Source organism: Vitis vinifera, chromosome 18 (genome assembly GCF_030704535.1).
Source record: "Vitis vinifera cultivar Pinot Noir 40024 chromosome 18, ASM3070453v1".
Classification (NCBI taxonomy): Eukaryota; Viridiplantae; Streptophyta; class Magnoliopsida; order Vitales; family Vitaceae; genus Vitis; species Vitis vinifera.
Window position 1 is genome coordinate 34,693,628 of NC_081822.1, and position 26,185 is coordinate 34,719,812.

At 30.5% G+C, this 26,185-nt stretch overlaps 1 protein-coding gene across 1 annotated transcript; it reads right to left on the reverse strand.

The window, feature by feature from the left end:
• Positions 1–9,510: 9,510 nt before the first annotated feature.
• Positions 9,511–25,790, reverse strand: LOC104877968 (disease resistance protein RPV1). The gene is made up of 5 exons (XM_010647567.3): positions 25,160–25,790; positions 11,460–12,558; positions 11,039–11,347; positions 10,286–10,954; positions 9,511–10,151 (listed from the first exon to the last, which is right to left on the reverse strand). The coding sequence occupies exons 1-5, from the start codon at positions 25,684–25,686 to the stop codon at positions 9,723–9,725; spliced, it is 3,033 nt and encodes a 1,010-aa protein (XP_010645869.1). The 5' UTR covers positions 25,687–25,790; the 3' UTR covers positions 9,511–9,722.
• Positions 25,791–26,185: the final 395 nt, after the last annotated feature.

A 26,185-nucleotide genomic window follows, 5' to 3' on the forward strand; every position in this document is an offset into this window, starting at 1 on the left:
CCTCGGCCTCTTAGCAAAGTCTTAGTCTTCAAAATCATGTAGCCCGAAGAGGGATTGGTAAACCAAGTTTAGGGACACTTAGGAATTTTCTCTGAAATTGCCAACCTAGCTAAACACTCACACCGAGCAATGTGGAAAAGCTCTTGGGCTCATGTTTTTGTCTTATTCTCTTCTACTGTTGGATCCTAGGATGCCTTTCGTGATGCATTCATGCATCTTGAAGTTTGGAAACATTTGGAAAACAATAGAAGGCCTTCTCTGCATTTTCTTCATGTTTTAAGTAATATTAGTGTAATTTTTAAAGAAACAGAAAAAAAACAGAAAAATTATGGAAGAAATTGACTTTTATGAACTTGTAAGCTTGTGAGTGTAGTCTCTTCTCTAATTTTTTAACTTTCCATAAACCATAACCTCGGTTTAGACCTTGATGTGTCTTAAAGTAGAACTTAAACCTCTGTGTTTCTTAAGCTAGGCTTGGACCTCGTCATTCCTTGATCACCTGAACTTGGAGATTAATATGTTTTAGGTTGGGCTTTAATCTTGGTGTGTCTTAGCTACTACATAGACTTAGATTTTGGCTTGGTTGAAGCCGGGGTGTGGACTTAGGTCTTGACTCGTTGATGCCTAAAATTTGATCAATTGGTATGGTTTGAGTTTGGACTTTGGATCTTGACTTGTCTTGGGCATGGGCTTAAAACTTGACCCTTGAATCTTCAAGTTTCCAAACATATTTTAATTGTTTATGTCGTTTTCACTTTTTTTTCCCAAAGTTGTTTTAAAAAATAATTGTATAAATATGAAAAACAATTGAAAATAAAACACTACAAATAAAAGTTTTTTTGAATTTTTTTTGAAAATATAGAAAATAAGTTAATAACATTTTAAATTCTCAAATTAATAGACTTTTATTTAATAAAACATTAGAAAACTATTTTTAAAAATTATTCTTAAAAATTGTTTTTTAAGAACAAATTTAATAAACGTATCCAACTAGGCTTTGGGGTTCTATTTAGTTTTGTTCTAGGTAGTTTTAAATCACCCATGGTTAAATGACAGTCATAAAGCCTAAAAATAGTTAGCCATGGGTAGTTGTAAATCAAGTTGGAAAAAAAAAAAAAAAAAGAGGAAACTTAGGGATGTATAAAGCTTTCTTCACTACACCCTTTCCCCCTTTCTACTCATATTTTTCATAAAATAAATGATTTCTTTTTCATTTACATTCTAACTCCACTATCTAACTACCATCTCATTTGAACAAACACATCTCTATATGAAGGATATATTACACAATCACTTATAATTTTATGTAAATACTATCATTTAATGATTAGTATTTACTTGAATTTTATAAATTGTCAGAACCTTTAGGCTATGTTTGCTTCTCGGGAAATTTGAGAGAAAATGTGAGGGAAAGAAAATAGAGAGGAAAAATATAAGGAAAGAAAATAAAAAATAGTTTAAACTCAATAAAATTGTAGATCCTCCATTTTGTCCTATTACGTGTTCGCTTGGTACTTTACAACAATTCCCTAGTAGCCCATTACTACTCATATAGCTTATCTTTTCTAAGCCACCTTGAAGACTTTGGTTGAGGAATTCATGTGATTCCATTAATTGCGACTCTTGGCAGCCCTAATTTAGACTTAGGCCCACTTAAGCACCATAGGCCCGCATAGGCACCTTAGGCTCACTTAGGCACCTTAAGCCCATTTAGATACACTTAGATTTGTTTTCTTGTTTTCCTTTATTTATTTATTTTTTTAGGATTAAGTGAGTTTTGATTTATTTTATATTATTTCATTATTATTATTATTATTATTTGTATTTTGTTTATTTATTTTATTTTATGATTGCATGAAATGATTTTTTTTTATTTTAGGTGGTTTGAGTTTGACACTTCGATTATTATTATATGTTGCATTAGTTTAATTTCTTTTTTTTATTATTAAATATGTATAATATTTATTTATTTATGTTTTATACCTTTTATTTATGTATTGATATTTTCTTATTTGGGATTTAATGACTTCTTGAAATTTTAGTGAAATGAATGTTGAATTTGAATGACGGGAATGGTTTCGACTTAATGGATTTTTACTTTCTTTTTCTTTTTCTTTTTTATTTGGCATGAGGAAATCTAGGGAAAGTGGAGTTGGAAGATGTCCTTAAGGATGGAGAATATTTTTGGGAAGGTGACTCAGTAGCATGCGGATGCTTGCTGGCTGTCTCCGGGTTGGTGAGTGGTTTTTCCCATGCAGGTGGAGTCAACGGGAAGGTGTAGAAGATGCTCATGGAAAGGGACCACATCGACTTTGAAGGATGGATTTAGGGCATTAAATAAGAAGGGAGAATTGAGTTTTACACCCACTTGAGCTTGAAAATTTGCCCAAGATCCTCATATCCCTTGTATTTAAGCCCAAAACCTAGTGGATGAGTGAAAATTGAGTTGAAGGACATTGTTTTTCAAAATTTCCTAAAATGCCCTTGGCTGTAAAAAAAAACAAAAAAAAAACCAACTAACTTCCCACTCTCTCTCATTCTCTTTTTCCCTCTCTCTCTCATCATTCACCTTATCTTTCTCTCTCATATATTAATTGGTGGGATATGTAAATTAATTCCTTACTAGGGAGGTGTTACTATTTCCATCAATTATTTTTCTCCCAAAAACCATGCCTAATAAATTGAATATTGGAAATCAATGGTTAAAAATGATTATTACTACATTTTTAAAGTAAATATTTTTTAAACACCTCATAAAATATTTTTTAAAAAAAACTTACAAAATATATAATAAATATTTTTTAAACACCTTAAAAAATATTATTATTCTTTTTTATCCAATATATATATATATATATATATATATATATATATATATATATATATATATATATATCTTTAAGGCTATAGACAATTATTTGAATATTTTCTCTATTTTATGGACAATACATTGATATTGTCTTAATATATTATTTTGTAACATGATCATCTTTTAACTAATGGTAATAATTAATTTTTAATTGAATAACGTATTATAACTTAATAATTTGAAAAATATTCAAATACCCTTTTAAATCTAAAATAGATGTGGACTTGACATGGTTTAAATTATTAAAGCACGATGTCATTAAGTCAAGCAAATGTATCATATTAAGATATGTGTATGTAATTATATCGTAATTTTCTCTTCTTTTTTTTCCTCGTACATGATATCTTTTGTATAAAGTTTTGTAGATGAAAAACAACAAAATCTTTTGTTATGTAAAGAGGTATAACAATACATTAAAATCGAAAAGAAAATATAATGGAACACAAATTAGATAAAAATCACCTTAAATAGGGATATAATAGAAAACATGTAAATGCAAGAAAAAAACAAGTTTAGATGAAATTTAAAATAAAAAATCAAAGAAAATAAATTAAAAGTAATATAAAAATCGTAGAATCTTCAAAACTATAATTACAACAAAAAAATATTTTAAATTAACTTGATAATTTAAATTAATGATTTTTTTTAAAAAATACAAATGTTCCAAAGATAATTTTTTATCCTTTTTAATTCTATTTAAATATGATTTTTTTAATCTTCGTTGACATTATGTTTATAAAAGTAAAATAGTAAAAATATATATTTCAGTCGGTTTACTTGTAATAAACACTTTAAATGTAATTAATTTTAATTTTATTTCCTATGTTTTAATTTTGGTAGGGAAGATCTAAATGACATAGTTTGGTAAAAAATATTCAAAATTTTTCCTCAACAATTATTATATGTTGTTTATATTGTCTTAAGTCATTTGAAACAATGACACTAATGTGTTATCCATTTATATTAATTTGATTTCACTAATGTTGTTTATATTATGGTTAATTTTCCTTTATATAGGATGTAAATGTAGTAAGAAAAAATATTGTTAAAACTACTTAAATGAAATATGCAATTACAAATTTTGGATGATGAAATTTAAAATTTAAAATTTAAAATTAAAACAATTTTTAGGTGAAAGAATGTGTGGGAGAAAAGTGGTCAATCCTTAGGTGACAAGAAAAAAAAAAGTTCAGAATTGATTGAAATCTTGCATAAAGGGTAGCCTTATACACCCTTGTATAATTAGTACATTTGTCTCATAGGGTTAGTACATTTGCCTTGTACTGTGAGTGTGATACCCTTTTATAGTTAGTATAACACCCTTATACAATAGTGCAAATTTCATATACAATTTGTAGGTGACAAAGAAAATAAAGAAATGATTCAAAATCGATTAAAATCTTTTATAGATGGTAGCCTTGTACACCCTTGTACATTTAGTACATTTCCCTTGTACAATCAATGTAACATCATTGTACAATGGTGCAATATATCTTTTTAAGTTATGTGTCCACATAGGTATATTAATCTTATTTCTAATAATTTGGGTGACAAAAAGGTGGATGAATTAGGATTAAATTTTTTTCCCCAAACATTATTACTAAGGAAAATATCAGAATTTCCATGTGGAAGTTAAATAAATCGCATGACATGGGTATGCAATCTGAGTGTGACAAGGAAAATGAAAAAGTGATTCAAAATCGATTAAAATCTTTCATAGATGGTAGCCTTGTACACCCTTGTACACTTAGTACATTTCCCTTGTACAATTAGTGTAATACCATTGTACAATGGTGCAATATATCTCTCCTAAGTAATGTGTTCATGTAGGTGTGTTAACCATATTTCTAATGGTTTAACTGAGAAAATGATGGATGAATTAGGGTTATTTTTTTTTTCCCTAAACATCATTACTGGGGAAAGTATCGGAATTTCCATGTGGTAGTTAAATAAAGTGCATGACATGAGTATGCAATTTGTGGGTGACAAGGAAAATAAATGAGTGGTTCAAAATAGATTGAAATCTTTTATAAATGGTAATCTTATACACTGTTTGTGTACTTAGTACATTTCCCTTATACAGTTAATAAATACCCTTATACAGTGACACAAATTTCATATCCCCATAGTACATGTATGTCTATATGTGTATTAAACATGATTCTAGTAGTTTAATTAAAAAAATAACAAAAAACTTAAATCCATTTTTTTTTATGAACATATTACATTTTTGTGAAAAAAAATATTCAATTGACTAATTCCTTTATTTAATTGTGAACATATTATATTTAAAAAATAAAAAAGAATAATCAACAAATGAAATTTAATTCTTTTTATTATCTTCATATAAAAAAATAGTATTAAACAAGTTCTTCAATTTTCATTTTTAAAAATAGTTTTCATTTTTTTTAATTAAATGTATTTTCAAAAAGAGACAATATAGAAAATAAAAATTATTTTTAAAAATAAAAAAATAAAAATTAGAAAAAATATTTTAAAACAAAACTCAAACATAATCTATATAATTTTTAACTACTTGGTTTCATTTAAAATAAGTAAATATATCATTTAATCCTTTTATATGATAAAAGTTCAATCTCTACTATGTATTGAAATAATCCATTTCTAATTCTGAAAACATTTTAGTTAGATATTTAAAATAAAAACTCTTCATCTATCCTCTTTCTCTCTTTTTCTTTTTTCTTTTTTCAATTAATGCAAATAATTAAAAAAAATTCCTTAATAAACAAATTTGGAACATTCATATAACTTATTACCAAAAGTCTATGTTCAAAAAATTATTAAAATATGGAAGTAAAAAGATTAAAAAAAATTAAACTTTTTATTTTATTATTTTATAATAATAAAAAAATAAATTTTAAAATACTTTTTAGTATAAAGGAAAAAAAAATAGTAAATATATTTATTTTAAATAGTGTTTTAATTATTAAATTATTTACTTCTAAAATGTAAAAAATAATTTTTATTCATTTAAATTAATATTTTTTTCAAAAATATTTTCCAAAAAAATTTTTTTGTCATTAATATAATTTTTGTTTATTTATAATTTAAAAATAGAAAAATAATGCTGATTTTTCAATTATTTTTAAAATATAAAAAAATGATTAAATAAAGGAGAATTTAATGGATCTAAAGAGTGGTGATATAAAAATGATTAAATAAAGGAGAATTTTATGGATGGGGCATGTAAAGTGTAGTGGTATAAAAACAAAAATGATGGGTGTAAGTCAAAGGTGTATTTTTATCTATTCCAATTTTATATCCTGTAATCAATTATGGGTGTTTTAGATGAATTTTTATTAATTATGATTACCAAGTAGGTGTAAAACATTAATGGATGAATGAGGATCGTTTCCAGGGAAGATACAAAGAAGGGTCAGAATTCCTTTTTTTTTTAAGGAATGAGGGAGACACATGGACTGGTGAGGTGTCATGTCCAGGCTGGTGGAGTCAACAGGACATTTATAGGAAGTAAGGCTGTGTTCAGGAAACTTACCAAGGGGCTGTGATTTTTTTTTTTTTTTTTTTTTGGAAAAGTGGAGAATCAGTCCAGTGAGCATAGCGTCATTCTTTCCGAAGGGAAGATTACAAAGTTGGTTTTGGCAAGTGAAAATGGAAGGATGCAGCATGTATGTGGACAGAAAGTGGGGCTGTGTTCAGGAGATGGAGAAAGAAAGGACGAGCGTGTATGGTATTGAAAGGAGTTTTTGGTTTTTCTTTTTTCCTAGCAGAGGGAGACGATTTGCAGACCATTCTGGAGTGTGAGGATTGACAGTCGCGCCATTGAGCGTGAGGGAGATTGATTGAGAAGTGATAAAGATCGATTGAGAGAGGGCAGAGAGGCAGTCGCACCATTGAAGCGAAGGAGGAGTTTTGGAGAGGAAAATTTTTAGCACATGAAGGGGGGTTCGAATTCGGCCGCACCAGAAAAAGCTTTGGGGAAGCACGACTGCATCTAGGGGAGCATGCATCCATCAGAGGAAGGAAGGTGCAGCTGCACCATAGAAAGAGAAAAGGTGCATCCGCATCAGTTTTCAATCTATTTTTGACACTCAGTTTTGTTTTACAAAATTAGATTAATAAATGATCTCTTTAATTTATTTGAACATTTTTCTTTTAAACTAGACTTCTTAAGTTTAATTTTTTATGTATAAAATATTATTAAATAATTTAAGAAATAAAAGATATAATTTTTTATTCTTGCACCCATTGCATGAGTGCTCTTCTAGAGCTGAGATATGTTTATTTATTTTATAATATGTTATGAAAGTGTTATCTCCTGAGATTATTTTTAATATAAAATAAATACATTAAGATAGTTGTATGAATTTTTGTATGATTTTAAGACATCTATAAGTTATTTTTAAAAATCAATCATTGAATACCTTTAAAAAATGCTCTGTTCTGGACCTATTATCATCATCATGAAATCTGGTACTAAACGAGGGCTGGCTAATTAATTTGGTCACTTATATGATAAACTAGACATATAGGAGGTATTCTCTAAAAATTTTCTTGATAAAACTTAACTTCTAGGTATTTGTTTTAAATTTATTTTATACAGTCTTCTATTCTAATTGTTTGCTGACTTTTTTTGTGAAGTAACCCTTTTGTGAATAAATTTGTTGTTGATTGGAATATAATCGATTAATTTGGCCTATTGGATGTTTATCTAGAAATGTTAAAGATGTTACCTAATTTTTATTTTGGTGAGATAATCTTTCTTGATATTTATTTGGAGTTTATTTTGTGAATTGATATTCTACCCTTTTAATAATATTTCCTTGGTTTTTGGTAATTTAGTCACTTTTGATCATACTTGTGAACTTTCCTTGACTTGAGACCTTCTAAGTGTGTGTATATATATATATATATATATATATATATATATATATATATATATATATATATAGGTTTAGTTATTTTTATTTATTATTCTTTAATATTATCGTTGTTATTGGTGAATTAACCTCATTTTTATGTAATCACTTACGCTTGCTACATAGGTACGCTCTCTATCTTCCCATTTTAAAGTTCCATGAATATATATGTCATTAAGAACTATATCCTCACTTGATATCATTCTTGGATGCCTAGATGTATGCTTGATTTGCTTGGATAAAACACATGTTCTATACTATATTTTTATACTAACTTTGATGTTTTATGATAACACTTGAAAAGCGGTTCAGATACACACGTTAACTCTCTTTTATGATCATGATTTGACTTTTTGGCTTGGTATGTTAATTTTGAAATTACCTCAGTCTATCTAGGTATTTTCAATCAATTAATTAATTATCACATTCCCCTCAACTTAGTCAATAGAGATCTCTTTATGGCTTAGAGGAGTGTTACCTCTTAAAGGTATCTTCCTAATAGATAATCTAATCCCGGACCTAGACTCGGGTTTTTCAAATACACGCTTTTCCAAAAACTATGGAGTCACTTCTTTAGGTTTTTCTTTCTTGTTTTATTTTCCCTTTTAAAATAACATAAAATAAGTGGCGACTCTAACTTTTCCAAAATTAATTTTTAACCAATAAAAGCGAGTCTCTCGGATTGAGTGAGGGTACATGTGAAAAATATGGGTCCACAAAAATATTTTTATATGTTTCTTGAAACTCATTTTACTTATTTAGTTCTATTATATAAAAAAATTAAACAATTTTAAAATATATAACTTTTTAACAAATTTTAATTATATTTGATTTTTTTTGTATTTTCCATGGTGAAAGCAAACACAAGAAAACAATTTTTCTTATCACTTTTTTCTTTTCTTAGTATTTTTTGAAACCAAACACGGTCAAAGATTCTCTAACCCTAGGTTAGTAATAATTGATATTAATTCAATCAAATTTCCATTGGATGCCATTTGCATAATCAATCACTTCTTATTATGAAAATTTCTTAGGGTTAATTTCATTAACCCCTCATGTTTAGTGTAATAGGCTAAATTATCGTTGGTTTCAAATTTGGTTAATTAGCATCCTAAAAATATATTTAATATACATATTTTATTTTTAGAAAATGAAATTTATCTTTTAGAAAAATATTAAACACATCTATTTAAAATCTCTCTTAAAAAATATATGAAATAAATTTATAGAAGTACTAACTAATAAAATTTGAAATCAATGGTGGTTAGATGTATCTACACCAAACTTAAGAGGATCTAAGTGAAATTAAATATTTTTCTTCTTTAATCCGAGAGTTTTGTTGATTTTCCTTTGCACATTACACAACTCATCAAGTAAATTAACATATAGATTTATGAGGGTACTAACTAACAAAATTTGAAATCAATGGTAGTTAATTAGGTGTAAATATACCAAACTTTGGATGATTAGAGTGAAATGAACTCTTTTTCTTCTTTGTCGCAAGAGTTTTGCAGATTTTCCTTTGCACACAACACAATTCATCAAATAAACGAAATTAATTTATGAGGGTACTAAATAACAAAATTTGAAATTAACGATGGTTAGATGTATTTATACCAAACTTTGGATGATCCGATTGAAATTGACTCTTTTTCTTCTTCTTTTTCTTGAGAGTTTTGCCGATTTTCCTTTGCACATAACACAACTCATCAAGTAAAACTACAACTAGATAGTCATATGTGGATTTATTTTTGCCTTCATGTAACTGCACCAGCAAGTGATAATGAAGCTTCCATTGGAAATCAATTTCCTGTAACTCTGCCAATAAGTTCACACATATGAATCACAAAGCCTTTCTTTGGAGAAAAATTCAAAATCAAACTACAGAAAAGAGCTGTTGAAAGTTGGACGAAAACCTGGATGATGCCACCATCTCCGTTCTGTTGTAATCTCTACCTATCAGCGTATATAAGACTAATGGCACACTCCTTTACCTTATTGCGTGTACCGATGCCAAAGACTTCAAATGAAGCCTTAATTTGAGTCCAATCGTAAGGGTGAAAATTTTCAACTCGAGCGCGTGGTTGGTATGCCAGCCACAGGTGATCTGACTCAACAAATTCATTTTCTCCACGGCCACATGAGAAAGCGTAGGAAAATCTGAAATCATTTATTTTACATGATACTACAGGAGTGTGCTCAGGTATTTCATGCTCTGACGCAAATACAAAGCATACAGCAAAGCCCAGGAAGTTAACTTGATGCCATTCCGGAGGCAGCTTCTCTATTGCCACTGAACATCCCATTTTCCTATCGCCGAACCAATCCGGAATTCCACTTCCAGGAAGAAGAATACAGAATTCGTTATTTGGTGCAAGGTTCTGCCATGAAGTTTAAGGTTTAACATGAGAGAGGGAGAGAGGGAGAGAGAGAAAGAGATAGATAGATAGATAGATAGATAGATAGATAGATAGATAGATAGACAGTTAGAAAGGGAGAGAGAGAGAGAGGAGACCTGAATTCTCCATAATATGGTTGTTGCATCTCTGAAGTTGGATGAAGGTCTCAGGGAACTGCAGACATGTGCATCCACTTCTTGGACGGTCGAGGGAAGATTTGGGATTCCTAGAAGCCTCTGGCAATATCCTAGCTGAAGGAAACTTAACTTCGAAAGTTGAGCGATGCCTTCTGGAATTACAGTGAAATCGTTTCCGCTTAGATTTAATCTTTCCAAGGAGGATAATCGCCAAAAGTCGCTGGGGATCACTCCATCACTTAGATGGCAATCACTTAGATCTAATTCCCTTAATGAGCATAAACCAAACAAAGAAACTTGACTTGTACTTCCACCCGTAGCAGTTCTATTTTCGGGCAGGTTCCCTGAGATTTGCAGTCCCGCCAAGTCAACCGGCACTTCCTCTGGTCTGAAACAACCAGATACAATAAGGGTTTCAAGAAATTTCAATTTGCAAAAGCTGCTGGGAAGACTATCAAGGTTTTTGCAGCCATTCAAATTCAAGAAAATAAGTTTATTCAGATCTCCAATAGATGAGTCAATCTCGAGCAAACTTGTACAACCCTCAAGAATTAGTTTCTCCAACTTTGGCATGGTTGAGAAGTTTGAGATTTTTACTAAATTTCGAGAGTGACTGAGATCCAGGACAGTTAACTTTGGAAAACATCCCTGTGAACAAGGAAATTTTCTTGAATAAATTAGCCTTGCATTAACACTTCTTATTGCAAATATACAGATAAAAAATGGTCGTACCTCGTCCTCTTTAAGATGTTTTAGGCAGCTATAACGCATATGGAGCTCAAGAAGCGCATCTGCCTTTAGAAAATTTGATGGAAATGAATCTGAAGGGTATCCATGCCAATGGAGATATCTTAAATCAGAAACAGGAAGTTCCAAATCTCCAGAAAAGAGCACTTTACAACTCTCTTCACACACATTTTTACATCCCATGAAGAATTTTAGCACTCTAAGTTCAGTCATTTTTGCAAAGGCTTCAGTTGTAAACTGTAGTTGGTTTAATTCAGACAAGTCTAGAACTATGCCTTCAATTGCATCAGTCCCCTGACAAGCAAAAGCAAAGGATAAGTTGGTGCATTATCTCTCCCTCTCTCTCTATATATATATATTTATATATATATATGGAATAGCATATATAGAAGGGTATATATATTACCTTATTATGTGTCAAGACGTATTCAACATTATCATGATCCCATAATCGGCTTCTTTTACCTTCTTTCTTATTTTCTTGGCGAACCATTTCCCGACCCACATCTTGTATGGAATTATGCATCCATAACTTCTGATCTGAAATAGTTAGGAGACATCTATCACGGAGAACTTGTATTCCATCTTTTGCAGAGAAGCCACGCCCATCCAATATTTTTGTAACAAAATTTATGTGCTCTCCATTGAAGAAGCATGCAACATCAAAGAATACATCCTTCTCGTTGTCCCTTAGTTCTTCAAAACTCAAGCGAAGCACATCCTCTAGATTTTTCTTGTTAAATTCTCCTTGATGTCTTTCCAAACAAACCAATGCCTTTTCCCATTGTTCTCGTGTCTTCGTTTTAAGAAAAGTACCCACAACTTTAAGGGCCAAAGGAAGGCCACAACAATAATCGATTGCACGCTCTAGAAGTTTATGAATGTTACAGAGGGATCGTCCTTTACTGATGGCATGCTGAGTAAAGAGGCGAACATCTTCAGGATTTTTTAACTTCGTAAGCTCATATGATAATTTCACGCTGTGTCTTGTTAATATCTCTTTGTCTGTACAAGTTATAATGATCATACTTCCCTTGCCAAACCAATTGCTTTCTCGCGCTAAGAATTGCAGTTGTTCCAATTCATCCACATCATCAAGAATAATGAGAACCTTTCTACAACAGATCTGCTTTATCACATCATTCCTTCTGTGAAAGATTATTTCTCGATTTCCTCTTAGCACTAGAATATCACGAAAAAGTTGTTCTTGTAAACGTTGTAGACCAAAATATTCTTTGGAAACCTTTCTAATATTTGCAAGGAAACTGCATCCCTCAAATTGAGAAGAGATTTCATTACAAATAGCTTGGGCAATCGCTGTTTTGCCAAGTCCATCCTCTCCATAAATCCCAATCATGTGAACATCTTCTGATTGAATGTTCATAAACTTAACCAAGTCCTTCAATATGAATTCATTTGTACTCGGGCAATCCATAATAAAGGGCTTAGACGCCATTTCATCCCAAATTTCTTTAATGACTTCCTTTATAACCACGGACTCATGCCTGAATTAAAATGCACAATAAAACTATGATGGATCTGAATTTATGTACTATGAATGATAAGAAAAAGCATGAAAATTCATTCGTAACATGTTTTATTCACAGCAACTGCCTTGTGCAGAAATAGAATCATAGAATCATACATTAATAAAGGGACAAAGCCAACTAAAGAAAATTTTTTGGTACACTAAATATTATTATATGATTATATCAAGTATGTGCCAATGAAAAATTAAAATAACATGTAAAAATATGTACGATCATAGGTTAGCTTTTGGTGCATGAAATTTTAGAATCTTGTTATGAAACTGATTAGGGGTGAATAGGTAGTCCTTTTTAATATTGCACAGGTGAAGGCGCTCAAGTGCACTTAGAGGCTTATAGGCTCAAGAGCCACTTGAGGACAACTACCATCATCCTCAACCAAAGAAGTGAATTGTAGGGGACTATTGGTTACTTGACCTCCAACACCAAGGGGTAATGGTGTTGGACGAAGCCAAAGCCCCAATCATAACATTGTAACAAAAGGTCATCTTTTTTAAATCAATTTGATTGATTTGGTCATGACGGTTTTGGCATGCTTCAATGGAACGACCAAGGGATCCAATAGAACAAACCTTGGAGTGTTTGGTCCCATGAAAATGAATTTCGCCTATGAATAACACCTAAAGGGGGGCTGAATATGTGTTTTTAAAATAATTTGAGATCGTATCTTACAAATGCTTACAATTCCCCTATTTTTCTCAAATGTTTTAAGTTTCTTTTTTAATCCTATCAACCATCAAGCAAATCACAAGCAACAATAGATACATCAATACTCTCCCAATAAGTTAGTCAATGCAAGTCACATACATATGAATCAACATTCCCCAATCATGTTATGTAAGATATTGCATCAACACAAAAATACAATTTCACATGTCCTTGACATCAACACCAAAAACTAAAATATACCATATTCTTTCAAAATTTCAATGATCTAATTTCAGCTTATATTGCAATTAATCATCCAAAATATCATAATGGAAATATCATAAGCTAATGAAAAATGAATCAAAGTATGATATAGAATAGAGAGATAATGGCACCAATATTTTAACATGAAAAATCTCTCAAGAGATAAAAAAACCACTGGCCTTAACTGATCAAATCATCCACAATAAAGAAAATCAATTAAGTACAAGGATTTACCTAGTCTAAGCTTTCATTCCTCCCAAACCACTTGTCTAGAACCTTCAAACTTTAGCTATTAATTTTCTTATTTTGGAGCATACTTGGAATCCATACCAAACTTAATCTTAGCCTCTTCTTGAATCTATACAAGAAGAAATTTTGGTTTTATCCCAAAATTATGAGTATGAGAGTAAGGATGAATAACACAATGAATCAACCCATTTGGAAAGAAAATTGCTCACTCGAAAATTGATTTTCAACTCAAACCCAAGTGATTTTCTCTCAAGGCAAACACTCTCCCAATTTAGTTAGAAAAACTTGAAGCTCAACTCTCACTCTCATAGTTGTCTCTCCTCTCCTAGAAAGGTGGCTTAAATATTAAGGTTTTAGAACTCATCCAACTATTGAGAGTCATTTGGAAAAAGTTGAAGGAATACAGATGTGATTGAAGTTTGATCGATCAGACAATAATTAAAAAGAACTAGGTACAATAGAAACTATTACCCTTAAGTTCCATCAATCAATTAGAAATCGGTCCAATTTATTTAAACTCTATGTTTTACACTCCTTAAGTAACCACTCTCTTTTTCAATAAAATAATAAGAGTTTAAAACATGGTTGATCAATGTTTATCATCATCCAACACCTCAAAAGTACTTACCATCTCCTCAAGTCATCTTCAACCATGAACACTTTGAAAAAGGCAAGAGTCTAAGGGAGGATTTTAAGGTATGAACTAAGAGAAGCACAATTGGAATTTTGACCAAAAATTGTCAATACACAAATATACTTACAACCCAATTTTTATTTTGTTATTCCTCTTAAAGAAATTTATCAATTAAAAGAGAAATTCAATTGCATATAAAGACACACTATACATGGAAAACCACCTACAAAGTCTTCTAGAGACTTTGTGAATGTGATAATCATAGAGTCAAGAGATAGTAGAGCTCATCTCAAAGAAAAGTACACATAATTACCTGGTTGAAGCTATCCCTAAGACTTATACCCCAAAACCTATATCGGATCTCACATCCGTGATGTAGCACGACACATGCTCCTTATTGCACTTTTGGACACCTTGAGGGAATGCAAAACCCTCATAATCCCAAATGCAATTCATAAACAATTTTTCCAAGTTTCAAGATATAGAAAGGCTAATAATCTTTTTAGTATTTACATCAAGATAAGTTTGATTGAATAAAGAAGAAGATTGAAGCTTTCATTGATGCTAATTAGGCCATCTTAGTAGAAGATAGGAGGAGGTCTAGCTCGAGTTATAGCCCATTTATTTAGGAAAATTTGTTGACGTGTGCATGAAGTAAAAAAAAAAATAGTGTAGTTACTACACTAAGATTGAGTTTAGGTCTATTGTTCAGGGGATTTGTGTCATGATTTGGTTAGAGCTATTGCTATTGTAACAAAAAAAAGGCTACCATAAGTAGAACTCACAACTTAGTTCATCATGACATAACAAAGCACATTGAAATTGATCATCATTTCACCATAGAGAAGATGGAAGAAGGGTTAATATGCATTACCTACATTCCTACAAAGAAACAAACTATAGACATCTTAACAAAAGGTTTGCCAAGACAAACTTTGAGGATCTAACATACAAGCTAGAATTACTGGACATTTTTCTCCAATTTGAGGGGGAGTGTAGAGAATACTATTTAGGATTAAGTGTTTTATGTTTTAGTTTTATTAATATTCTATTTTTAAAATTCAAAATAGTAGGTGATTAGGAAGTTTTATCTCTTTGAATTTTCAGTTTCTATTTTCTAGAGATTTAATTTAGCCTAGATTCTATCTAGTTATTTCCTATATTCTAGGGATTTAGTTTAGCCTAGATTCTATATTGTTGTTAAAATTTTCTCTATAAAGGTACTAGTTGTTCATTCCAATAAATCAAGAGAGATATTCCATTTATTTTCTAAACCTCTATTTACAACTTCTATTTTAGGTTATAAAATGCTTAAGAAGTCACATAGAGTAAGATTTTAATGACTTGACTTGTAGCTATCATCTCATGATTTTGCAAAGTTTGTCTCGAAGTTAGGGCTCGAGTGCAATGTCCATCACATTCAAGACCACATCTTTCCCTAGGTTACTCTCATTTTAAAGCCTTGGTTGTATATGTTGAGTTGATGCAAAGGTCTCTAGGAGGGATCTCCTATCCCTAGTATTTTTCCATAACCTTTTATCTAAATTTTTAACCATTAAAATTCTTCTCTATTTTGAGAAAAAATATATACCATAATTCCAAAATTTCACTCAAATCACTTGAATTCACCTCCTGGCCTCCCATAGGCATCCTCAGTTCTTCCCTTTCCCTATAGTTCAACCTTCAAGACACTAAAATTTTTATTTCTTGTAATTAACAACCCTATCTTAGAGCATGGTGAACACCCATGATAAATGCAACAATACACAGACGCATATAAGGTAGGAATCATGATAAAAATACTAGTTGTTTAATATTCACTTTCCATATTCTTAGAAAAAATTGTAAATATCTCTCGTTAATTAGTTTCCTGATTTTAGGTGCTTGATTTTAGGAAATTTATTCTTTTATAATTTGTACATTGAATAAATGGGTATAAGTTCATCAATGAGAATTAATTCATTCATTCATTCTCCAAACCTTACATGTTCATTATATCCCTCAATAGTACTTTGGCTACAACCTTCATATGGTATCAAAGCCCAAGGTGCTCCAATGTCAATCCTAACACTCCAAAAAAACCCCAAATATTTCGCCACCTCATTCTTGCATCTTGCTATCATAAATCCTTTTGAAAACAATCAAACCATAATCTCCATCAATGTAGTCGCCTAAACCCCTCTCAAACTCGCCATAAATAATTACACCTCTTGAAGATTTCAATTTCATACATTTCTTATAGGTTACGATTTCATGAGATTCTTAGACAAATCTCAACCTTGCTCACCTCCAATTTTGAAAGAAGAAAATCATGAAATTGTGAACTTGGAATACTCCTTATGGGTTTACCAAGACCAATTCATTCTCAATGTTGTTGTTGGTTATCCTTCTCCTACCATTATTTTGTTCATTACTATTAACAAAACATCTTAAGAAGCATGGACCACCTTGGCCATGACATGACATCAAGAGGAAGGATCATGCAAATCCAAGGTTAACTCATCAACTTCATTAAAGGTTCTTCATTCTACTCTTAGCCCTACCACGCCACCTACAATTTCTCTACAAGAGCGTTTAAGTCCCATGAAAATGAATTTCACCTAGGGATAACACGTAAAGGGGGGCTGAATAGGTGGTTTTAAAACAATTTGAGATGGTATCTTACAAATGCTTACAATTCCCCTATTTTTCTCAAATGTTTTAAGTTTCTTTTTCAATCCTATCAACCATAAAGCAAATCACAAGCAACAATGGATACATCAATACTCTCCCAATAAGTTAGTCAATGCAAGTCACATACATATGAATCAACATTCCCCATTCATGTTATGTAAGATATTGCATAAACACAAAAATACATTTTCGCATGTTCTTGACATCAACACCAAAAACTAAAATACACCATATTCTTTTAAAATTTCAAAGATCTAATTTCAGCTTATATTGCAATTAATCATCCAAAACATCATAATGGAAATATCATAAGCTAATGAAAAATGAATCAAAGTATCATATAGAATAGAGAGACAATGGCACCAATATTTTAACATGGAAATAATATTTTAACATGGAAATTCTCTTAAAAGATAAAAAAAAACCACTAGCCTTATGTGATCAAATCATCCACTATGAAGAAAATCAATTAAGTACAAGGATTTACCTAGTCTAAGCTTTCATTCCTCCCAAACCTCTTGTCTAGAACCTTCAAACTTTAGTTATTAATTTTCTTATTTTGGAGCATACTTGGAATCCATACCAAACTTAATCTCAGCCTCTTCTTGAATCTATGTAAGAAGAAATTTTGGTTTTATCCCAAAATGATGAGCATGAGAGTAAGGATGAATAACACAATGAATCAACCCATTTGGAATGAAAATTTCTCATTCAAAAATTGATTTTCAACTCAAACCCAAGTGATTTTCTCTCAAGGCAAACACTCTCCAATTTAGTTAGAAAAACTTGAAGCTCAACTCTCACTCTCATAGTTGTTTCTCCTTTCCTAGAAAGGTGGCTTAAATATTAGGGTTTTAGAACTCATCAACTGTTGAGAGTCATTTGGAAAAAGTTGAAGGAATGTAGATGTGATTGAAGTTTCATCGATCAGACAAGAATTAAAAAAGAACTAGGTACAACAGAAACTATTACCCTTAAGTTCCATCAATCAATTAGAAATCGGTCCAAATTATTTAAACGCTATGTTTTACACTCCTTAAGTAACCACTATCTTTTTCAATAAAATGATAAGATTTTAAAACATGATTGATCAATGTTTATCATCATCCAGCACCTCAAAAGTACTTACCATCTCCTCAAGTCGTCTTCAACCATGAACACTTTGAAAATGGCAAGAGTCTAAGGGAGGATTTAAGGTATGAACTAAGAAAAGCACAATTGGAATTTTGACCCGAAATTGTCAATACACAAATATAATTACAACCCAATTTTTATTTTGTTATTCCTCTTAAAGAAATTTATCAATTAAAAGAGAAATTCAATTACATATAAAGACACACTATACATGGAAAACCACCTACAAAGTCTTCTAGAGACTTTGTGAAATGTGATAATCATAGAGTTAAGAGATAGTAGAGCTCATCTCAAAGAAAAGTACACATAATTACCTGGTTGAAGCTATCCCTAAGACTTATACCCCAAAACCTATATCGGATCTCACATCCGTGATGTAGCACGACACATGCTCCTTATTGCACTTTTGGACACCTTGAGGGAATGCAAAACCCTCATAATCCCAAATGCAATTCATAAACAGTTTTTCCAAGTTTCAAGATATAGAAAGGCTAATAATCTTTTTAGTATTTACATCAAGATAAGTTTGATTGAATAAAGAAGAAGATTGAAGCTTTCATTGATGCTAATTAGGCCATCTTAGTAGAAGATAGGAGGAGGTCTAGCTCGAGTTATAGCACATTTATTTAGGAAAATTTGTTGACGTGTGCATGAAGTAAAAAAAAAAAAGTATTGTAGTTGCTACACTAAGGTTGAGTTTAGGTCTATTGTTCAGGGGATTTGTGTCATGATTTGGTTAGAGTTATTGCTACTATGACAAAAAAAAAAAAAAAAAGCTACCATAAGTAGAACTCACAACTTAGTTCATCATGACATAACAAAGCACATTGAAGTTTATCATCATTTCACCAAAGAGAAGATGGAAGAAGGGTTAATATGCATTACCTACATTCCTACAAAGAAACAAATTGTAGACATCTTAACAAAAGGTTTGCCAAGACAAACTTTGAGGATCTAACACACAAGCTAGGATTACTGGACATTTTTCCCCAATTTGAAGGGGAGTGTAGAGAATATTATTTAGGATTAAGTGTTTTATGTTTTAGTTTTATTAATATTCTATTTTTAAAATTCAAAATAGTAGGTGATTAGGAAGCTTTATCTCTTTGAATTTTTGGTTTCTATTTTCTAGAGATTTAATTTAGTCTAGATTCTACCTAGTTATTTCCTATATTCTAGGGATTTAGTTTAGCCTAGATTCTATATTGTTGTTAAATTTTTCTCTATAAAGGCACTAGTTGTTCATTCCAATAAATCAAGAGAGATATTCCATTTATTTTCTAATCCTCTTTTTACAACTTCTATTTTAGGTCATAAAATGCTTAAGAAAGCACCTAGAGTGAGATTTTAATGACTTGACTTGTAGCAAACATCTCGTGATTTTGCAAAGTTTGTCTTGGAGTTAGGGCTCAAGTGCAATGTCCATGACATTCAAGACCACATATTTCCTAGGTTACTCTCATTTTAAAAATTTAGTTGTATATGTTGAGTTAATGCAAAGGTCTCTGGGAGGTATCTCTTATCCCTAGTGTTTTTCCATAACCTTTTATCTAAATTTTTAACCATTAAAATTCTTCTCTATTTTGAGAAAATATATATACCATAATTCCAAAATTTCACTCAAATCACTTGAATTCACCTCCTAGCCTCCCATATGCATCCTCGGCTCTTCCCTTTCCCTATAGTTCAACCTTCAACACACTAAAATTTTTATTTCTTGTAATTAACAACGCTATCTTAGAGCATGGTGAACACCCATGATAAATGCAACAATACACAGACGCATATAAGGTAGGAATCACGGTAAAAATACTAGTTGTTTAATATTCACTTTCCATATTCTTAGAAAATTTTGTAAATATCTCTTGTTAATTAGTTTCATGATTTTAGGTGCTTGATTTTAGGAAATTTATTCTTTTATAATTTGTACATTGAATAAATATGTGTATAAGTTCATCAATGAGAATTAATTCATTCATTCTCCAAACCTTACATGTTCATTATATCCCTCAATAGTACTTTGGCTACAACCCTCATATGGTATCAAAGCCCAAGGTGCTCCAATGTCAATCCTAACACTCCAAAAAAACCCCAAATCTTTCGCCACCTCATTCTCTCATCTTGCTATCATAAATCCTTTTGAAAACAATCAAACCATAATCTCCATCAATGTAGTCGCCTAAACCCCTCTCAAACTCGCCATAAATAATTACACCTCTTGAAGAATTCAATTTCATACATTTCTTGTAGGTTACAATTTCATGAGATTCTTAGACAAATCTCAACCTTGCTCACCTCCAATTTTGAAAGAAGAAAATCATGAAATTGTGAACTTGGAATACTCCTTATGGGCAAAACCAAAATTCCATGATTAGCAAAGACAAAAACAATACCCACAAACCAAAACATAAATTTTCTTTTACCTCATTTACCTTACAACCAAAACTACTGAACTTACCATCATTACCCAGGGCCCCTTAAGATTCCTATTTGGCATCAAGCTATGTCAAATGAGTTCAATGCTTTCATGAACAATGGTACATGGGACTTAGTACCTTCCCATCCTTCATAAAATTTGGTAAGTTGCAAATAGGTGTGTCATTATTTCATATCAAATGGACTCTTGATGTGGCCATCAACTAGTATAAAGTGAGGCTTGTGGCCAAGGGCTTTCACCAACATCTTGGCATTGATTATCATTATACTTTCAACCCTATTATAAAATGAACCATAATCATACTTACATTGGTTATAGCTCTATCATGTGGCTAGCCTCTTTGTGAACTTGATGTCAAATGTCTTCCTTCATGGCCACTTGAAGGAGGATATGTTCATGACCCAACCCTTCATTGATCACAATTATACCAATCATGTGTGTAAGTTGAAAAAGGCTCTTTATGTACTTAAACAAACTCCATGAGCCTAGTATAAGGAGTTGAGGGAGTTTCTTCTTTCCAAAGGTTTTGTCAACTCTTGGTTCAATATATTTCTTTTCATCTACAAGAGTTATGGTTTCACCATTTACTTTCATGCCTATCTAAATGATTTTGTTTTGACAGGTAATGATTCTCAAGCTCTTAGCAAGTTAGCCCAACAACTTCCTAGTCAATTTTCCATCATAGATCTCAAGGCTATTTCATATTTCCTTAGCATTGAAGTTTTACCTCATCATCATGGATTACTTCTTTCCTAGAAAAAGTATATTCATGATCTTCTAGACAAGACAAAGTTGTTCAAGCCAAGGAAGTCCATAGACCTCTCTTAATGAATCAAGTTCTCACTTAATGATGGCTCACTTTCATGAATGCTATCAAGTATATGCAAGTTAGGGGCTTAGAATAACTTTCTCACATTGGTCTAGATATTGTCTTTTCTGTTAACAAATTATCCCAATTTATGCATAAACTGACAATGGGACATTAGACTATAGTCAAGCGACTACTTCATTATTTACGTTGTATCGTTGATCATGGGTTTCTACTCCAATAAAGTTCTTCTTTGTCTTTTCATACCTTCTTTAATGCAAATTGGGCAAGCAATTCTAAGGATTATACTTTTGTAGTATGCTTGTAGTATTTCTTTTTCCCAATCCCATGTCATGGAGTTTCAAGAAGTAGAGATTTGTAACTTGGTCATCCACAATGAGTATTGATCCATGGCTTCCACTGCTTCCAAGTTATTGTGAATCAAGTCTCTTCTTCATGAACTTAGGGTTTCCTTACAATCTCTATCGATCATTTATTGTGGTTACATTTGAGCTACTTATCATTATGTCAATCTAGTATTTCCCTCTTATATGAAGCACATTTCCATTGATTTTCATTTTTGTTCATGACAAGGTTCAAAGTGATAAACTTTGAGTCTCACATGTCTATTTTTTATAGCAACTTGTGGATGCTCTCACCAAACCTCTATCTCATCAATGACTTTAACTTCTTCGAGTCAAGATTGTTATCTCCAATGGAGCACCATCTTGGGTGGGGGGGGGGGGGGGGGGGGGGGGGGGGGTGGTGATAAGGATACAAGCATGTAATATTCACTTTTCATATTCTTAAAAAATCTTGTAAATATCTCTTGTTGATTAGTTTTATGATTTTAGGTAATTATTTTCTTGATTTTACCTCCTTAACTTTTGGAGATTTATTCTTTTATAATTTGTAGATTGTATAAATATGTGTATAAAGTTATCAATGAGAATTAAGCCATTCATTCTCTAAACTTTACGCAGCCATTCTCTCCCTCAATACTAATTGGACTGCATCCTTCATAAACAAACTAATTTTGTTCCCAAAAAAATGGTGATCAGGAATTACTTTGACACTTATCACTTACACACACGTTGTGAACCTTTTTAACCACTATTAAATTTCAAATGCTCAACAAGTCCTATATATGCATATCCAAGGTACAACCATTTTGAGTATAGTTAATTTCATTCACACTCCTTGATATTTGGTGTAAATATACTAAATTACCATTAATTTCAAATTTTGTCAATTAACACCCCTATAACTAAGTGTTTTTCATCTATAAAATTTATTTTTATAGAGAATAAAGTTTCTTTTTTAAAGAATTATATAATACATCTATGTGAATTTTCTACCTAAAATCTCTCTAAAAAAATAAATTTTATAAATGGAATATATTTATAGAGGTGTTGTTCGATGAAATTTCACTAAACTTATGGGGATATAAATGAAATTTATTTTTTTATTATAAAATCTTTTAGACTAAGTTAAAGGAATTTATTTTAATAGAAAAAACATAAAGATTGGTACATAGCTAATATTTTTATGCTAACAAGAAGGGAAGAGAGAATATATATATAGAGGGACAATTGTGGTTTGGACCTAGTTAGGTCCAAAAATTAAGTTTTGATTCATATAAGTTTACTATTTAAGTCCAAGACTTAGAAAAAGAGTGAAAATTGAGAAGAATGATGTGAATTTTTTATCTTTTCAAAAATGACTTTTATTAACTACGAAAAAAAAAGTAGAAAAACATTAATTTAAATTTTATTTCTTTTGTAAACCTCAATAAATTTTAATTTAATTTAGTGATTTGGAAAAAAATACACCCTTTTCCAAAATAAAAATAAAAATAAATTATTATTATTTATTAATTAAAAATCAAACATCTTGGAAAATATATATTTTTAAATTATGTATGTAAAAAATAACTAAAAATATGTCAAAATTATTTTTTTTAAATGATATATTTTTAAAAAAAAAATTAGTGTTCTAAAAATAATAAATTTTTAGAATAATTATTAAAAAAAATTAAAATAAAAAGTTTATCAAACATTGTGATAGAAAATACTCAAAATAATTTTGAAATGTATATTGGTTTCTTTATATTTTATATCATTCTCATCAATTATGAAACTTTCATGGGCCAAATCTTAATTTTTGGGCCCAATTGGGTCCAAATCTTAATTTTTGGGCCCAACTGGGTCCAAATCTTAATTTTTGGGCTCAACTGGGTCCAAAACACAATTGTCCCAAAAATATTTTAAAACCAAACTCAAACATAATCTATATATACAATTTTTAACTATTGTTTTCATTTAAAATTGGTAAATATACCATTCAACCCTTTTATATGATTAAAAAACCAATTTTTATTATACTATATATTAATATAATCCATTTCTAAATACGAAAAATATTTTAATTGAATATTTAAAATAAAAATTCTTCATCCATCCTCTTTCTCTCTTTTTTTTTTTTTTTTTTGAATAAATTTTTAATTAAGTCAAATTATTAAGAAAATTCCTTAATAAACAAATTTGCAACATTTCATATAACTTATTACCAAAAGTCTATGTTAAAAAAATTATTAAAATAAAAAAAGAAGAAGATTAAAAAAAATTAATTTTTTTATTTTATAATAGTAAAAAAAAATAAACTTTAAAATACTTTTTTAGTATAAAAGAAAAAAATAGTAAATATATTTATTTTAAATAGTGTTTTAATCATTAAATTATTTACTTGTAAAATGTAAAAGATAATTTTTATTTATTTAAATTAATATATTTTTTTTCAAAAGTATTTTCCGAAATAGTTTTTGAATCATTAATATAATTTTTGTTTAGAAAATAATTCTGATTTTTCAATTATTTTTAAAAGAGTTTTAAAAAATAAAAATAAAATATTAAATAATTGAGAATTTTATGAAAGTTATATATAAAGAGTGGTGGTATAAAGACAAAAATTATAAGTGTAAGTCAAAAGGGTATTTTTTATTTATTTTTATCTTATATCTTGTAATCAATTATGAAAGTTTCAAAGACTTTTTATTAGTGCCAAAGGGGGATGCACACTATCAAAATATAACTAATAAACATTTTTCTAGAATGTTGTGTGGTCAAACTGAATAAGTGGTTATCAATACGCACATTTAACAGGAGTCACGACATTTTCTCCAGTGGTTTTGGGAAATGTTGTGGTCAAACTGAATGGGCGGTTATGACCAATACACATGCTTAACAGGAGTTATGGCATTTTCTCCAATGGTTCTAGGAACCATGTGTAGTGAAACAAGACGCTGATATATGGAGTCCAGACCTAGAATATATTGGCATAAGGGAAATTATTTGTTCCAAGGTATGAGAATAGTTGTGAGTGAAAAGAGTGCTAAGGGAGACGAGGTCAATTGTTTCTTCTCCAGGAAATCTCTATTGTTGTTCAATTATAAGGTGTGTGCATAAGAGTTCAGTTCATATAAGAGCTTTGAGAGTTTAATCATTCAGGGATGACACATCATCCAAGTCCCCTCCCTCCTATGGATGTAGATCAGATTGATCTCGAACCATGTGAATGATTGTATCTATTTTACTTTACTGCACTATTGATTGAATTGTTGTATTAGTAAAAATTCTAGATGTACTAATAAAAAAGCTAAAGCAAAGAATAAGGGGAAATTTTGTAACTGAAAAGTGAGAGAAGTAATACTTACTGCTCCTCCACATGTTTTCCTTTTAGTTCACTAGCTTCCCGTAAGGCAGCCTTCCACCTCTTTATCTTCGCCATCTTTTCCTTGTCTGCATTTTCTTCGTACAAGGAAAATGGCGTTCCGTAATCCCCCTCCTGCTTACGCACATGGGACGGGTCCACATGGTAGAAAATGGGATATACTATTCTTCCTGTTTTCCTCCTACATTCCATGATCTCATCAAGTTCATTCAAACACCACCCAGAATCAGCGAAGTTCTTTGAGAAAATGACAACGAAAACTCTCGATCCTTTAATAGCTTTTGAGATTGCTGGCGCTAAAGCTTCACCCATTCTGATTTCCTCCTCATCTCTAAAGGTGTGAATTCTCTTTCCATTCAAAGCAGTGTAAAGATGATCAGCGAAACTCTTCCGGGTGTCTTCTCCTCTAAAACTTAAGAAGACATCATACAAGATATCATAACTACCATCAAGAACACAAGTCGCAGCAGAAGCAGTGGTAGAAGAAGAGGCTATCCCGCTGCTGATCATTTTGTTAACTCCTTTAATCGAAAGCCAAGGGCCTTTGAAAAGAAAGGAAAGAAAAAGGAATGCAAGAGACAGTCTCACTCTTTCTTTTTTGATTCCAATTCCCCAGACATATTGAGCTGTAACCGATGGTCCATGCAAGGACATTTATCCAACTTTGGTTTTAACTTTCAGGTATGTAAATTTATAAATTTATAAATTTAAAAAATGATTTTTTTTTTAGAGAAATTTTCCATAAATAAAAAAATAAAAAAATAAAAAAATTGGATGGATGTGTTCAATAATTCTCTAATAAATAAAGTTTTATTCTCTAAAAAACAAATTTTATGTATGAAATATAAGGGTGTGAAAATATTTTTCTAAATATTTTATGAATTTTTCAATCATATATTAAAAAAAAGTTCCATGATTTTTTTTTTTAATAATATACCAATTCTTTCTTGGTTGCAGAATTTAGACTGCATCATGGCACTAAGAAAATGACTAACAAAAAATACAAAAC

Bases quoted from the DNA above. Each gene is read 5' to 3' on its own strand.
- LOC104877968 (XM_010647567.3), bottom strand. From the start codon at position 25,686: ATGATCAGCAGCGGGATAGCCTCTTCTTCTACCACTGCTTCTGCTGCG. The intron at 12,559-25,159 runs GTAAGTATTACT...ATTTTAATTCAG, and splicing joins GGAAAACATGTGGAGGAGCA to GCATGAGTCCGTGGTTATAA. The intron at 11,348-11,459 runs GTAATATATATA...TTTGCTTGTCAG, and splicing joins ACGTCTTGACACATAATAAG to GGGACTGATGCAATTGAAGG.